This window comes from Chiloscyllium punctatum, chromosome 6 (genome assembly GCF_047496795.1).
Source record: "Chiloscyllium punctatum isolate Juve2018m chromosome 6, sChiPun1.3, whole genome shotgun sequence".
Classification (NCBI taxonomy): Eukaryota; Metazoa; Chordata; class Chondrichthyes; order Orectolobiformes; family Hemiscylliidae; genus Chiloscyllium; species Chiloscyllium punctatum.
In genome coordinates this window covers 15,153,928-15,169,929 of record NC_092744.1, presented here as the reverse complement: position 1 = coordinate 15,169,929, position 16,002 = coordinate 15,153,928, and the positions used below count along the sequence as shown (strand labels likewise).

Here is a 16,002-nt window from a genome sequence, read left to right as displayed (position 1 = left end):
CCTCAACTGCTTTCTGTAGGAGAGAATTCTGCAGGCTCACCACTCTCTGGATAAAGAGATTTCTCCAGAGCGGTCTTAAAACGCTTGCCCATTATCCTTCGACTCTGACACTCTCGGTTCTGAACTCCCTGGTTATTAAGAACATCTTTCCTGTGTTTACCTCACTTAGCCGAGTTCGAATTTTATAAGTTTCTACAGGATCTCCCCAATTCTTATAAACTCCAGTGAATATCATCGTAACTGATCCAATCTCTGGCCATAAAAGAGTCTGTCAACCTCTCACCGTTAAAGAAATATGGTGCTTTTGTTTTTAAATCTTCTGGTGTTATAATACCGGCAAATATCAACTCACAAAGGTCAACTTCCATCGTCTGATTGGCCCATTCCTGGAATAACTATTTTTTTTAAAAGTAGTATTGACCTAAAATCAATGGACCACAGATTGAGGCAAGTCCAGGAGATCCATGTGGAGTAAACAAGATGGATTGGATAGCTGTTTTATCGAAACTTAAACCAAATAATCGCGTCATCCCATTTTAATTCACACTCAGATGATTACTTGGAAATGAGAAGTTTCCAGCTTTTTCTGAGCAGTAGATGTTGTCTTTTTGGACCTCAGCAAAACATTCAACACGGTTCCGCACGGTAAATTGGTTAATAAGGTTAGATCACATGGGAGCAAGGGGAGCCAGCCAATTGGATATGAAATTGGTTTCAAGGCAGGAAACAGATGAGATAGAAGCAGAGTGCTGTTTGGACTGGAGGCCTGTGACCAGCGAAATGCGATAAGGATGAGAATTGGGTCCACTGCTCTTCGTCATTTATATAAATGATTTGGATTGGAGTATACGGGGTACAGTAATAGTAAGTTTGCGGATGACACCAAAAACAGTGGTGTAGTAGACAATGACGATTAACTCAGAGCACAATGGAATCTTGATCAGACGGGCAAAAAGTGACAGGCTAAGTTTAATTCAGATAAATGTGAGGTGTTGCATTTTGCTAAGGTAAACCAGGGCAGGACTCATAATTAATGGTGGAGCCCTGTGGTGTGTTGCCAAACAAAGAGAGCTGGAAATGCAAGTGCATAGTTCTTTGAAAGTTGAGTCACAGGTAGACAGAGTGGTGAAGGAGCCATTTGATATGCTTGCCTTCATTGGTCAGTTCATTGAGTGTAGGAGTTGGGATGTCATGTTGTGGCTGTACAGGACACACTGGCGAGGCCACTTTTACTACATACAATTCTGGTTGCCCTTCTATAGGAAAGATGGGTGTAAAACTTGTCAGTGTGCGGAAAAGATTTGTAAGGATGATGCATAGGTTGGAGGTTTTGACCTTTAGGGATAGGCTGAGTAGGCTGGGGCTGTTTTCCCTGGAACGTCAAAGGCTGAGGGCTGATTTTATAGAGGCTTATAAATTCACGAAGGACGTAGGATGAATAGCCAAGGATCTTTCCCTCAGGTGGAAGAATCCCAAACTCTAAGGCATATGTTTAAGGCGAGGGGGGGAAGGATTTTAAAAAGGACATGAGGGGTTATTTTTTCCAAGCAGTAAGTGGTGCATTTGTGGAACAAGATGCCAGAGGAAGTGGTGGAGCCTGGTACAATTACAATACCTAAAAGGCATCTGGATGGGTATGTAAATAGGAAAAATTTAGAAGGATATGGGCCAAATCCTGGCAAATGGGACTAGGACAGATGAGAATGTCTGGTCAGCACAGACAAGCTGAGCTGAAGAGTCTGTTTCCATCTGTATGACTCTGTGACTATAACTTAGTATTTGTCTTTGAGTGTATGATTGATTTGTTTTTCTTATTCTTCCAGAGGTTATCAGTCATTATGACTCAAGAAAACCTGGTAACTGGTGTTCCTTTTCATTGAGTTAGATGTTGGTTTTAAATTGCTGAGAGATGCTAAAAAGAAATAAGAATTTTGTTCCACTGACAGCAAGTTAGAAAGAGGGAAGCTGAATCATCCTTCCTCACCAGATCATTGGTTAAAATGTAGAATATAACATTTCCCATATTGTCCTCCAAAAACTGCTGGGACTGCTTTGACCAGAGATCCTCTCTACAAATGTAAAAGCAATATTGCCTTACAGCCATACGACAACAATTTGCATTTTTATTGCATCTCGAACAGAGAGATGTACAGCACAGAAACAAATCCTTCAGTCTAACTAGTCCATGCCAACCAGTTATCTTAACCTAATCTAGTCCCATTTGCAATCACTTGGCCCATATCTCTCTAAACACTTCCTATTCATACACCCATCCAGATGCCTTTTAAATGCTGTAATTGTAATAGCCTCCATCATTTCCTCTGACAGTTCATTCCATTAAGACACCACCCTCTGTGTGAAATGGTTGCTTCCTACATCCCTTTTAAATCTTTCCTCTCTCACCTAATCTACACTGTCTAGTTTTGGACTCCCCCACCCTGGGGGAAAAAAGACTGCAGCTATTTAGCCTATCCATCCTCACGATTAGATTGGATTAGATTCTCTACAGTGTGGAAACAGGCCCTTTGGCCCAACAAGTCCACACCGAACCTCCGAAGAGTAACCCACCCAGACCCATTTCCTTCTAACTAATGCACCTAACACTATGGACAATTTAGCAAGGCCAATTCACCTAACCGGACATCTTTGGACTGTGGGAGGAAACCCACAGACACTGGGAGAACATGCAAACTCCACACAGACAGTCGCCCAAGACTGGAATTGAACCTGGGACCCTGGTGCTGTGGGGCAGCCGTGCTAACCACTGTGCCACCTATGATCTCATAAACCTCCACAAGGTCACACCTCAAGCTCCAACACACCAGAGAAAAGTGCTCTAGCCTATTCAGCCTCTCTCTCTCTCTCTCTCTCTCTCTAACTCAAACCCTCCAACATCCTTATAAATCTTTTCTAAATTAAGTGCCACATAGCATTTACAGGACTAGTAGCAAAACAAAAGATTAGTTCCCACGCCAGGTACAAGATGACAAAATGCTCAGTTAAACTGGTATCACGGGTTAAGACAGCACTTATTTCCTTTCCCCAGTTACTCGAAAAGGTGATGGTGAATTGCCATCTTGAACAGCTACTTTACGTGGGTGTAGAGCCACTAACAGTGGCTTTGAGGAGGGAGTTCCAGCATAGTGGCCCAATGACAGTAAAGGAACAGCAACATAGTTCAAAGGTTAGGACAGTGTGTGGCTTGGAAGCAGGGTGGTCATTGTTCTCATGCATTTGCTGCCAAATGGGTGGGGTTATGAGTGTGGAAGTGGCGATCAGAGGAGAGTCGAGTTCTGGCACTGTAAGTTGCAGACGGCACATACTGCTGCTACTGTGCATCGGTGATGGAGGAAATGAGCATGGAAGGTAGCAAATTGGGTGCCAATCAAGTAATCTGGGTGGCAGCATGTTTCTCAAGTCTTTCTGGAAGTTTAAACATCAAGGCAAACAAAGATATTCCTCACATTCCCAACCCAAATGTCAGGATGCAAGTGACAGTTGGTAGCACTATAGGCAACCTCTTCTATTATATTACTGATAATCAAGTCAACTGATAGGATGGTAATTGGCTGGATGGTTGTGTAGGGACGCGGGAAATTCTGGACCACGAGTTTAGATTATATTAGATTCCCTACAGTGTGGAAAGAGGCTCTTCAGCCCAACCAGTGCACACTGACCCTCTGAACAGTAACCCACCCAGACCCATTTCCCCTCGAACTAACGGACCTATGAGCAATTTAGCATGGCAAATTCACCTGACCTGTACATCTTTGGACTGTGGAAGGAAACTGGACCACCCAGAGGAAACCCACGCAGACACAGGGAGAATGTGCAAACTCCACACAGACAGTCACCAAGGCTGCAATTGAACCTGGAACCCTGCTGCTGAGAGGTACCATGCCACCCCAAAGTTGTCACTAACGCTACTTGAATATTGGCAGGGTCACTAACTATTGCACCTCGATTGTCCTCAGCTGTTCCTCTGTATCGTATGGAGTGAATCAAATTGGTTGAAGACTGGGTTTGTGGGAACCTTAGGAAGAGGCAGAGATGGACAGCTCACTCAATCTAGCCAAGGATTCATGTAAGGTTTTAGCCTTGTCTTTTTGCACTGATGTGCTGGGCTCCCCCACTGTTAAAGGTGCTGATGTTTGTGGATTCTCTGCCATCCCCTGTTTAATACTTAACTACCCACCACCATTCATTAATAAATCCACTGGTTCACTTCCATCCTTCTTAATGTATGCTGTTGGACATGTAGGAGGTACCTATCAGAGTGACAATTCATTTTTAGGAATGCTTGGTGCTGCTTCTGACAAATTCAAGGAGACTGCGGTGGAGAAACAGGCAGAAAGAGGAAGAGAGAGAATGAGGCATTTCTGCTAAAAAAAATTGTGTCATTTAGGAACTAGGAAACAGAAGGCGCAGTCGCAAATGGTGGGGTCATGGAAAACTGGGACCAAGTGAGAGACTGGGACTGAAGAAGCTCAGAGACCTTAGCGGGCTGGAGAATTAAAGGAAATTACACAAAGAAACAAGAAATTTGAGAATAAGGACGCAAATTTTCAATTTAACTTGTCAAGGAAATAGAACTCGTGAAAGTTGGGCTAGTTTAGGATGAGCAGAAGTGCATGAAAAATGGAAGGTGCAAGGATGATTGGGTAATCATTACGTTAGCCAAATGTAAAAAGAGAAAAGCTTTCTAGATTCCATCTTTGGTTGGTTTAGAGTAAAGTGCTTTTAACCAAAGTATCTATCTAGGTTGGGGTGGTGGTATTATCAATTTAGAAAAGAGGATTTTAAATATTCTTCACAATTCCATTAACCCAATTTTGTAGAATCACAGAATTGTAACAATGCAGGAGGCCATTTGGCTAATCATGTCTGCAACAAGACCAGGTGAATGAACATCAAGTCTTTGTGCCATTCTCCTATTTTCCTGTAATGTTGAACACTATTTCTACTCAAATGATCACCTCATACTCTCTTGAATATCTCAATTGATTCAGATTGATTTGATTTGATTCCCTACAGTATGGAGGGAGTCAGTCCTTCAGCCAACAAGTCCACACCGACCCTCCGAAGAGTAACCCATATCCCTACCTGCCTCCACCACATTTCCAGGCAATGAGTTCCAGACCCCATGACTCACTGTGAGAAGACGATTTTCCTCACATCACATTTTACTTCTTTTTAAAATTCACTTTCAAACTGTCTGTATGGAGTTTGCACATTTTCCCCCTGTCTGCATGGGTTTCCTCTGGGTGCTCTGGTTTCGTCCCACAATCCAAAGATGTGCAAGTCAGGTAAATTGGCCGTGCTAAATTGCCCTTGGTATTCAGGGATTTGTAGGTTAGGTGCATTGGTCAGGGGAAATGGAGAGTAATAGGGTAGGGGAATGGGTGTGGCTGGGGTACTCTTCGGAGAGTTGGTATGGATTTGTTGGGCCAAATGGCCTGTTTCCACACTGTAGGGATTCTGTGATTTTATGAAACTGTACTCTCTTGCTCTCACACCTTTCATAAGCAGGGATGATTTCTCTATGGCTACTCTGTTCACTCTTCATGACTTTGAAAACTAACTTTCTGGCGTTTTTGAAGGAGTGAGTGAGTGTGGATGAGGACAATGCCATTGACGTGGTGCACACTAAGTTCAGAAACATGTTTGATAAAATGCTACTCAACAGAATTGCGAGAAAAGTTATAACTCATTGAATAAAGTGGACAGTATGAACATAGGTATAAACATGGCTGGAGGATATGAACCAGAAGAATAGTCAATGGAAGTTTTTAAAATCTCTTTGTATCGGATATCCCTCAGGGTCAGTACTGGGATCCTTACTTTTGCTTGATTTATATTGATGATCTCAATCTTGGTATATAGGGGGCAGTTTCAAAGATTGCACATGACACAAATCTTTGAAATATTGTTATTTGATTACCAATGCTTGACCAATATACCAACATTATTAGAGTATTGGTAATCGATACAGTATAGAACTTCTAAAGGCTGTAGACAAGTTAGTGGAGTGGGTGAATTAGGGTTAGATGAAGTCCAATGTAGAGAACTACCTGATGATGTATTTGGTAAAAGGAACATGAAGAGACAGTGTAAAATAAACAATGTGCAAGAACAGAGAGACCTGGTTGGTGCACCATAGGATCATTCACTAATCTACTTCCCAGGTCCTGAACCCCTGTGGAGTTAATTTTGGGGTTTACCAAGAACATTCTCGGGCATGGTTCTTATCCCTTCACAGATTAATAATCTGACTAACTTCCAACATCAGAGAGTGTCACAGAGTTTTTTTTTTAAATTAACGAAGACACACCAATGCTGACGACATCACCCGCGATTGAACTGTGCTTTCGACAGAGTGAATGAAGAATGGTAAGGCCAGAAGATCTAGGAGCAGGATTAGTCCATTCGGCCCATTGAGTCTGCTCTGCCATTCGATCAAGGCCAACATGCTTTTTAACCCCATTGTAGTGACTGAACAAGGTCAGCCAGATGGACCCTGATTGGGGTTGTTAATCTGGTCCACTCGGGGAGTCCTGGCGACAGATATAAATAGGAGTGTGGGCCGAAGGGCCTGTTTCCACACTGTAGGGAATCTAATCTAATTTTAAAAAAATCTAAATCCTGGCAAATGGGACTAGATTAATTAAAAAAAATAAACAGGAGTGTAGCAGGGCAGCAGTAGACGTCCGGTACGTGGCCACCGCCATCCGACGCCTTAAAACGGCGGTGCTCGGACCCGATGTAGTGCACCGGTTGGAGGACGCTCAGGTGTGCGGTGGGATCCCGTCCGCGCTCACCCCAGCCCGGACGGAATTTCACATTGGCCCCAGGGTCCCGTACTTCCCGCGGGAGCCTGTGCCCCACAACCTGAGCCGCCTCCGGAATTTTGTTTCCTTCAGCGATATACAAAGGAAGGCCCTGTATCGACTGCTGCTGCACACCGTCCACCTCTTCTCCCTCATCCACCATCCGGACACGCCTTGGCGTGCCCATTTGCCACCGGGCGGTGGGGATCCCCAGTGGAGGGCTCTCTACGCGGGAGTCCTCCCCCTTTCTCTCGGGGATCTGGGGTGGAGGGTGCTGCACACAGCAGTCCCCTGCAACCGCAGGTTGCGGTGGTTCATGGACTCCCAGCCCAACTGCTTGTTCTGTGGCGCTGTGGAGTCCGTGGACCATGTATATATTGGGTGTGGGCGTTTGCACTCCCTTTTTGATTTTCTGAAAAACCTTCTCCTCTGTTTCTGGCTGCACTTCAGTCCCACGCTCCTGATCTTCGGGCACCCAGTACGGAGGAGGGAGGGCAGGTCCGAGGACCTCCTCGTGGGTCTGCTCCTGGGCCTGGCCAAACTGGCCATCAACAGGTCCAGGCAGCGGGCCGCGGAGGGGGTCGTTAGGGCCGACTGCCTGCCCCTCTTCCGCAGTTACATAACAGCCCGGGTGTCCTTGGAGAAGGAGCACACGGTGTCCATCAACACCCTGGAGTTGTTCAGGGAGGGGTGGGCACCGCAGGGAGTGAAGTGCATTATTTCCCCCTCCAACTCTATTTTGATTTAGTCCCTACCCTCCCCTTCGCTGTTTGATCACACAGCATTGCCCTTTGATGTGAAGGGCACTGCTTGTCACTAGCCACTCGGGTGTTAAATAGGAGAAAAAAAAAGGAAAAAAGAAAAAAAATTAAAGAAAGAAAAATGAACAGGAGTGTTCCCTCCCCTTCACGGTTTTGATGACACAGAATTGCCCTTTTTTTTGTGAAGGGCAGTGCTTGTCACTGGCCACTCGGGTGTTTTTCCTATCTTCCTGGTGGTGGAAATTGAATAAAGATTCGTACACCTTGTGTCTCTCACTGTGTCTCACACCTACACACACACACACCATGGGTGCTGGGGAAAAAATAAGCACTACAGCAGTTAGGTGGTAGGGTGGGGGTTATATAAAAAAATATAAACAGGAGATTGCATTGCCTTTTGTGAAGGGCAGTGAGATTAAAAAAAAGAAAAAATAAATAAACAGGAGTGTTTTGATTTAATCCCTGCCCTCCCCTTCACTGTTTTGATCACACAGCATTACCCTTTGATGTGAAGGGCAGTGCTTGTCACTGGCCACTTGGGTGTTTTCCTATCTTCCTGGTGGTGGAAATTGAATAAAGATTCGTACACCTTGTGTCTCACACCTGCACACACACACACCATGGGTGCTAAGGAAAAAAGATAAGCACGGCCGCAGTTAGGCGGTAGTATGGGGGTTAAAAAAGTGTTAGACATCTTGTCACATAAAAAAAGAAAAAAATAAATAAACAGGAGTGTTGCTCTGAGGGAGCTGGGTCAGTGTCAAGGACTTTCCACATGTAAATGGAGAGTGACTTGGTGCTGGGTTACTGGCATCTGCGGAGTTACTTCAGTGGCGACGTAAATGGGATTAATGATGTAACCATGCAAAAGCGTCTGCTAGATGAAGCCAACCGGACTTCAAACAGACATTACAACGGATTTTATGAAGAAAAACAAATAGACAGAAGTGTTTTCTGGTGGTGGAATATAAATAAAGATTTATACACTTATTGTTGTTCACTGTGTCCGAAACCTGCACACACACAACATGGGTGCTGGGGAAAGTAAGCACTACCGCTGTCGGGTGGTACTGTGGGGAAAAAGGAAACAAAATAAAAGGAAAGAAAAAATAAACAGGAGTGTCTATAAAAACAACAAACAGGAGTAGCAGGGGTTCTGGAAAGTCCCAGATGATTGGAAGATCGCTGTTGTAACCCCCTTGTTCAAGAAGGGATCAAGACAAAAGATGGAAAATTATAGGCCGATTAGCCTAACCTCGGTTGTTGGTAAAATTCTAGAATCCATTGTTAAGGATGGAGGTTTCTAAATTCTTGGAAGAACAGGGTCGGATTAGAACAAGTCAACATGGATTTAGTAAGGGGAGGTCGTGCCTGACAAACCTGTAAGAATTCTTTGAAGAGGTGACAAGTAGGTTAGACCAGGAAAACCCAGTGGATGTGGTCTAATTAGACTTCCAAAAGGTCTTTGATAAGGTGCCACACGGGAGACTGCTGAGTAAGGTGAGGGCCCATGGTGTTCGAGGTGAGCGACTGGGATGGATTGAGGATTGGCTGTCTGACAGAAGGCAGAGAGTTGGGATAAAAGGTTCTTTTTCAGAATGGCAGCCAGTGACAAACTGTGTCCTGCAGGGTTCAGTGTTGGGGCCACAGCTGTTTACGTTTTATATTAATGATCTGGATGAAGGGACTGGGGGCATTCTAGCGAAGTTTGCCAATGATACGAAGTTAGGTGGACAGGCAGGTAGTACTGAGGAAGTGGGAAGGCTGCAGAAGGATCTAGACTGTTTGGGAGAGTGGTCCAGGAAATGGCTGATGAAATTCAACGTGAACAAATGAGAGGTCTTGCACTTTGGAAAAAAGAAGACAAGTATGGACTACTTTCTAAACGGTGAGAAAATTCATAAAGCCAAAGTACAGAGGGATCTGGGAGTGCGAGTCGAGGATTCTCTGAAGGTAAACATGCAGGTTGAGTCCGTGATTAAGAAAGCGAATGCAACGTTGTCATTTATCTCAAGAGGGTTGGAATATAAATGCAGTGATGTGCTACTGCGCCTTTATAAAGCTCTGGTTAGGCCCCATTTGGAGTACTGTTTCCAGTTTTGGGCCCCCACCTCAGGAAGGACATATTGGCACTGGAGCATGTCCAGCAGAGATTCACACGGATGATCCCTGGAATGGTAGGTCTAACATATGAGGAACGGCTGAGGATCCTGGAATTGTATTCATTGGAGTTTAGAAGGTTAAGGGGAGATCTAATAGAAACTTACAAGATAATACATGGCTTGGAGAGGGTGGACGCTAAGAAATTGTTTCCATTAGGCGAGGAGACTAGGACCCGTGGACACAGCCTTAGAATTAGAGGGGGTAAATTCAGAACAGAAATGCGGAGACATTTCTTCAGCCAGAGAGTGGTGGGACTGTGGAATTCATTGCCGCGGAGTGCAGTGGAGGCTGGGACGCTAAATGTCTTCAAGGCAGAGATTGATAGATTCTTGTTGTCTCAAGGAATTAAGGGCTACGGGGAGAATGTGGGTAAGTGGGGTTGAAATGCCCATCAGCCATGATTGAATGGCAGAGTGGACTCGATGGGCCAAATGGCCTTACTTCCACTCCTATGTGGTATGCTCACTGTGGGAGCCGGCTCTGAGCTAGCTGGGTCAACTTCATGTCCCATGCATGTGTAAATAAAGGTGAGGAGACGCTGGTTTCTGTGAAGGCATTTCACCCAACATCATCCCCTTCCCGATCAAGAATCTGAGAGAAAGCATTGAAGGAGCGTCACTTGGACGGACAGCTGTGAATTTTCACCACAGCGTAGTCACTATTTTTGGAAAAGGAAACAGTATAACTCTTATGACAGCACAGATAAGAAAATCTGGCAATAATCACGGTTACCCCTTGTGAAATATTCGAGGGGTGGTAGGTGGGAACTACCCACATTAAAAAAAAACGGTGTTTCATGACGGACAGCGGCTTTGTAATAAGATTTGTAACTGATCAAAAACATGCCGATTCTGTACAGGACCCTTTCAGCACAGGCAGGATCACACATACAGCAGGCTAGCTGTGAAGGCTGAGTTTCATCTACGTCAATCAACTAAATTTTCAGAAAACCACACACCCCACAGAAAACCACTCTCCGAAATAAGGGGAAAACATGAGCAAAGAGATTACACTTCCACACGATGCTGCTGCCGACTGTGCACCACTCAAATAGCCAGCTGCTTCTTTTAACGCAAACGTGAGTTTTGTCTAACAAAGCTCATTGGGAACAAAGCAATCCATCTTGTCAATCAGGTACGGAGTTTCTTTGTCTTCAAATCGCTTCTTTAAAAAAAAGAAATCGAACACTGGGACTCGGTAGTTGATTAGAAGCTATAATGTTTACACATTAAAACTAAACCTTTTAGTTTGAAAAGTGCGTGATGAAAAAAAAAACAACTGCGAGTAAATTTCAAAACTTTGGCTCACAAATTCATTTTTGTGGAAGGGCTTTTGCCCGAAACGTCGATTTCGCTGCTCGTTGGATGCTGCCTGAACTGCTGTGCTCTTCCAGCACCACTAATCCAGAATTTGGTTTCCAGCATCTGCAGTTATTGTTTTTACATCTGTTAACAACATGCCTAATCGGAGTGCTTTGGCTTAATATTTCTTCCCCTCCCAGCCCCGCCACTCCAAGCAGTCGGATTTATTTTGTCAGCACAGATTGTAATTTTTTTTTACACATCAATTTCATGTTTTATAGACGTTTGCTGTGTTTTACATGAAGGGTAGGATGGGACGGTGTAGCTGTATTGAGGATGGCCTGTGTTATGAAATAAAGGGCCTGCAATCCCACAGAAATCCAGCTAAATCTGTCACCACATGCAAGAAAACAAACATGGCCAGAGCCACCAGCTTGAGAGGACAGTGCAAGTTTGCACAAGAATTGCTGAACAGGCAGCATCTGTGTAGAGAAGGCAGAATTAATGTTTCCAGTCTACTGAATCTTCTTCAGAAATAGTATTGTGATTATCGCCTTCCAGCCCCTTTCATCATTTTTAGAACCAGATTATGGGTTTCTACATGTGCCAAATTTTAATTTCTGCAGTCTTACCTCAGCCTTACTGACAAAGTGAGTCAATGTGCAGGTTGAGTGGACTGGCCATGCTTACCTGTCCAGGGATGTCCAGTCTGGGTGGGTTAGCCACAGGTCTTGCAAAGGGATAGGGGAGTGCGGTGGGTCTAGGTGAGATGACCTTTGGAGGGTTGGTGTGTCTGTCTCCTGTACTTTACAGAGTCTATGATACACAGAGATCTAGAGTCACATTGGATTTCGCGGTGCAGGGGATTCGAGAATTCTAAGTGGGTTTTGTTTTTAGTATCCTATGAAAAACATTGCTACTCTTAAAACACTTTTGCTTTCTTTTCCTGTAAATGCATAAGACCAGCAATACATAGTGCATGAAAATGAATTCAAATCACTCTCCCCATGATCATCAAACTACCCAACACGCAAAACATTTGCTCCATTTGGAGGATTTGTTGCTTGCATGTTCTTTATTATTGCAGCCACCACAATGTTTATCTGAACCCTAATCTATTTCACTTCCTTCTGCCAAGCTGTGGCAACAACTTCTGTTTCTGTTTCACTGATTTCCTTTTCGCAGAAGCAAATACTTAAAAGGCTCTCTGCATATTGGTTTAGAGAGAAATGTTCCTTAAAGAAAGAAACGTACTGAAACATCAACTGGAATCGCTAGGCCATTGTTGTAAGCAAAGTACTACCATACGAAAGTCAAACACTCAGCAATGAATGAACACGGGAGGGACGAAAGGAACCTCTATCTGAGCTTGAAAAAGTCAAGGTTATACTTGTAGCAGAGATACCTTTGATAGTAGAGGCACTGAAACAGACTTAATATTGCTCATAAACACAGTTTAAACTTTTGAGAGACTGACACGCATACTTCTGGTAATCTGAAACAAAACAACTGCCTATCACGCACATGAGTAATAAGGGAAATTCAGTCTGAGAGTACACTGTAACTGGGAATGTACAATGTGGTTGGTATGTAAAAGAACTTTAATAATGAAACAACAGGCAAGAAACCGGTATTTAACTTCCAAAAAGGTCATTAATAGCATTCCACTAATGTGCAGGTGACACATTTTCTGAATCATCAAGCATTTCCGACAAGCTGCTTCCTCCTAAGGGAAATGGAGGACAGTAGGTAACTAGCATACTTCCTTTCTCAAATATAGATGAGCAGAAGGGTTTGGGGACTGAAGCAGCCAGACTCTTCATTGTTCAGCATTCATATCCTATTCTGAAACAGAACAACGAAACCAGGTGCAACCTTAACTGCACTTACAGGCTGCTCTCCAGGTCAGTAAGAATCTCTCAACTTTGGCTTCACAAACCTATCAAAGTGCTTCTCGATCAATTGTACCTGACTTCTCATAGAAAGTCAGAATTGCATAAATAATGAAATGCCTTTGACATTGTAATCATTCCAGAAGCTAACTTACAATCTCATTTGTGTTTTCTACTTCAGGTCTGAATACTTTTTTTTGTGGTAGGCTGCACACCATGAGTTCTGTGCAAAACCGTTCCCATACACCATGTGTAATCAATAACAAGATGGAAGCGTTTACTTATTTCTATTACTTGATCTTTCTGATTGGTATTATTGGGAGTTGCATTGCACTTTGGTCATTTGTAAGCCAAAGGAAAGCCAGAAAATGCCTCAACATCTACTTAATTAACCTACTGACTGCCGATTTCCTACTGAGTCTGGCTCTGCCTTTCAAAATAATTGTTGACCTAGGTGTTGCTCCATGGGGTTTGAAAATCTTCCACTGTCAGGTTACAGCGTGCCTCATCTATGTAAATATGTATTCATCGATTATTTTCCTGGGCTTCGTAAGCATAGATCGATATATTCACCTCTCAGGAAATTCGAGATTCCAAAGGATTCAAGAGCCAGGTTTTGCAAAAATGATGTCTCTGGTCATTTGGGGAATGGTCCTGCTGCTGATGGTGCCTAATATGGCAATCCCCATCAAAAACATAGAGCCAAAACCTCTACTCAAGTGTGCAGAGATCAAAATTACACTGGGGTTGCACTGGCATGTCCTTACCAATTTTATCTGCATTGCAATATTCATGAACGTTTCAGCAATGTTGCTGACCTCCAACTTCCTTGTGGTGAAGAAACTGTATAAAAATAAGGACAGAGAAATGCAGAAAGATGTCCAGCAAACTCTGAGGCATGTTTTCATACTGACCGGCATCTACATAATTTGTTTTGTCCCATATCACATTGTTCGGACTCCGTACACACTCAGTCAGTACAAGCCGGTGGGAGACTGCACTGTGCAGCGATCCTGGTTTCTGGCGAAGGAATGCACCTTCCTCCTGGCCGTCCTCAATCTCTGCCTTGACCCCATTTTGTATTTCTACCTCTGCAAATCATTCCGGTCAAAAATTACTCAAACGTTTGGATTGGCCAAAGAGATGAAACACAAGAAAAGGGAGGCTGAACAGGCAGCAAACGAGACCAACTTAACATTGTGCAATTAAAATGGACAGTCACCTATCCATTCTGTCTTTTATGTCCCCCAAAACTATACAAAGAAGAAACATTGAAACAAATGGCACAAATTTTGAGGTTTAATAGGAACGTTTGAAGCTTTTACGGTGATGCCACAATTTCCTCAGCAAATAAACTGCGTGAAGAAAAAGAAGAAGAAAAACCATATTGACAACGTTTTTACTTCGAGGTCTTACAGAGTTTGTGCTTGGGTCGAAGTTATAAGTCTACGACGCAAGGTAAACTATTTCAAGAAAACTTACTTGACAAAAGAAAAACGCTCAGTGTGGAAAGTGCACTTGTGACTACCGATAGATTATATGATGCTTATGACTTTTGAAAATGATTCTGCGCAATGTGTACAACACTGTGGGCTAATGTTATTCAAGTTTAAGTGTTATATATTGTATTTAATGAAACTCAAGCTGAATTAAAGATGTGATTGAATAAACAATTGTCATGACGGTCAGGATGTCCACTTGAGGAGCAAGTGCCTCCTCCATGTGGTATCCGATTTCCTAACATATTTGAGCATCATTTAAAATTTGCAAGAACTCAGTTCTGTGGTGATACTTTGCACGGCTGTGGAGACTGGATTCTTTATTAGGCAGAAGTTGGTACAAGTGATAGGTGTGGTTTGGAAGGAAAAGAAACAAGCAAAATGAGTCACCCGCTTAAAAGAAACAGGAGCTGGTTTTGCTCAGTGTTTGCATGTTGATCTTAGAAGCAGAAGTTGATGGGCTTCAATAGCATAGTCTAAACTGAAAGCTTTTTCTGACGAACGATTAAAACCCAGGGCTGCCCCGCACCAACTAAAATCAATGCCAATGGTTCCACCACTCAAATGAAATGGAGGGTTGCTTATCTCATTGACCTCATCAACACAGCTTCCATATTCAACACCAGCAAATAGACTAATCTTATTTAATCTTTCCAATGCTCTTGGGATCTCATTGTGCCCAATGTGGCTGTTAAATACCCCGCACAATAGAGACTGCACCTCTAAAGCTAACCAATTGGTTTATAAAACGACTAAGGCTCACGGTCAGAATCTGACTCAATGTAAATGCAACTCCTTCCTCAGCGTACATTTTAAAGCTCTATTGCAGTTTTCCTACTGTCAATCACTACAAAGCAAGGGTAGACATTGTGACAAAGGATGGGTTTTTAAAAACAAAAGCTGAGGACACAAAAGGACAAAAAAATTAAATCAACAGCAGAGCCATTTCTTTGAAGAAAATGAAAACTACATTTCCTGCCTAGCTTTTAAAGTGCGCAACAATTAGTGCAGAAAATAGCTTCAGGTTTTGTTTGTACATTGTTGGAGGTCCTGTACTTTGTTCGAGCAAAGACCTTCTGATTTAACTCAGTTATTTTCCTCTCAGTTTGTACTAACTGCAGATTTAAAAATTGCAGTGAATGCAAAGGCAATCACTTGCCAAATCTGGCTCACTCTAGTACAGTGGTAGTGCCCCCTCCCTCTAGAGCAGGAGGTCAAGGGTGAAGTCCAGCATGCCCCAAATGTATCATATCTGAACAGATTAATCAAAATTATTTCTACCTTTCCAACTCAAATTTACTGTTTTAATTCCTTCTTCTCCTCCCCTTGCATCTACGTTCTAACCAACCTGTTAAAAGGTATTACCACACCTCTGGAGCAGGTGGAACTTGAAACCAGGTCTCCTGGTCCAGATGTAGGGACACTATCACTGTGCCATGAGAACCCTCCATCGTCTCTCTATACTAGATGTTGAACTGATGAGCAGTTTTCACTCAAAATTGATACTTGTTAGCACTATCCATGGTAGCTCTCTATAATCAATCCCTATTTAACTCTTC

The 16,002-nt window shown here is 43.3% G+C and overlaps 2 protein-coding genes across 6 annotated transcripts in view; one reads left to right on the top strand and one right to left on the bottom strand.

Moving 5' to 3' along the window:
- LOC140478741 (mediator of RNA polymerase II transcription subunit 12-like protein) overlaps positions 1–16,002 on the bottom strand; it is a 609,926-nt gene that overhangs the window by 425,267 nt on the left and 168,657 nt on the right. The gene's annotated exons all lie outside the window — the stretch shown is intronic.
- Positions 10,608–14,617, top strand: LOC140478462 (G-protein coupled receptor 171-like). 2 transcript variants are annotated; one of them, XM_072571719.1, is made up of 3 exons: positions 10,608–10,885; positions 12,833–12,956; positions 13,126–14,617. In XM_072571719.1, the coding sequence occupies exon 3, from the start codon at positions 13,161–13,163 to the stop codon at positions 14,151–14,153; it is 993 nt and encodes a 330-aa protein (XP_072427820.1). In that variant the 5' UTR covers positions 10,608–10,885; positions 12,833–12,956; positions 13,126–13,160; the 3' UTR covers positions 14,154–14,617. The 2 variants fall into 2 exon arrangements, with proteins under 2 accessions (XP_072427820.1, XP_072427819.1); XM_072571718.1 differs by lacking the exon at positions 12,833–12,956.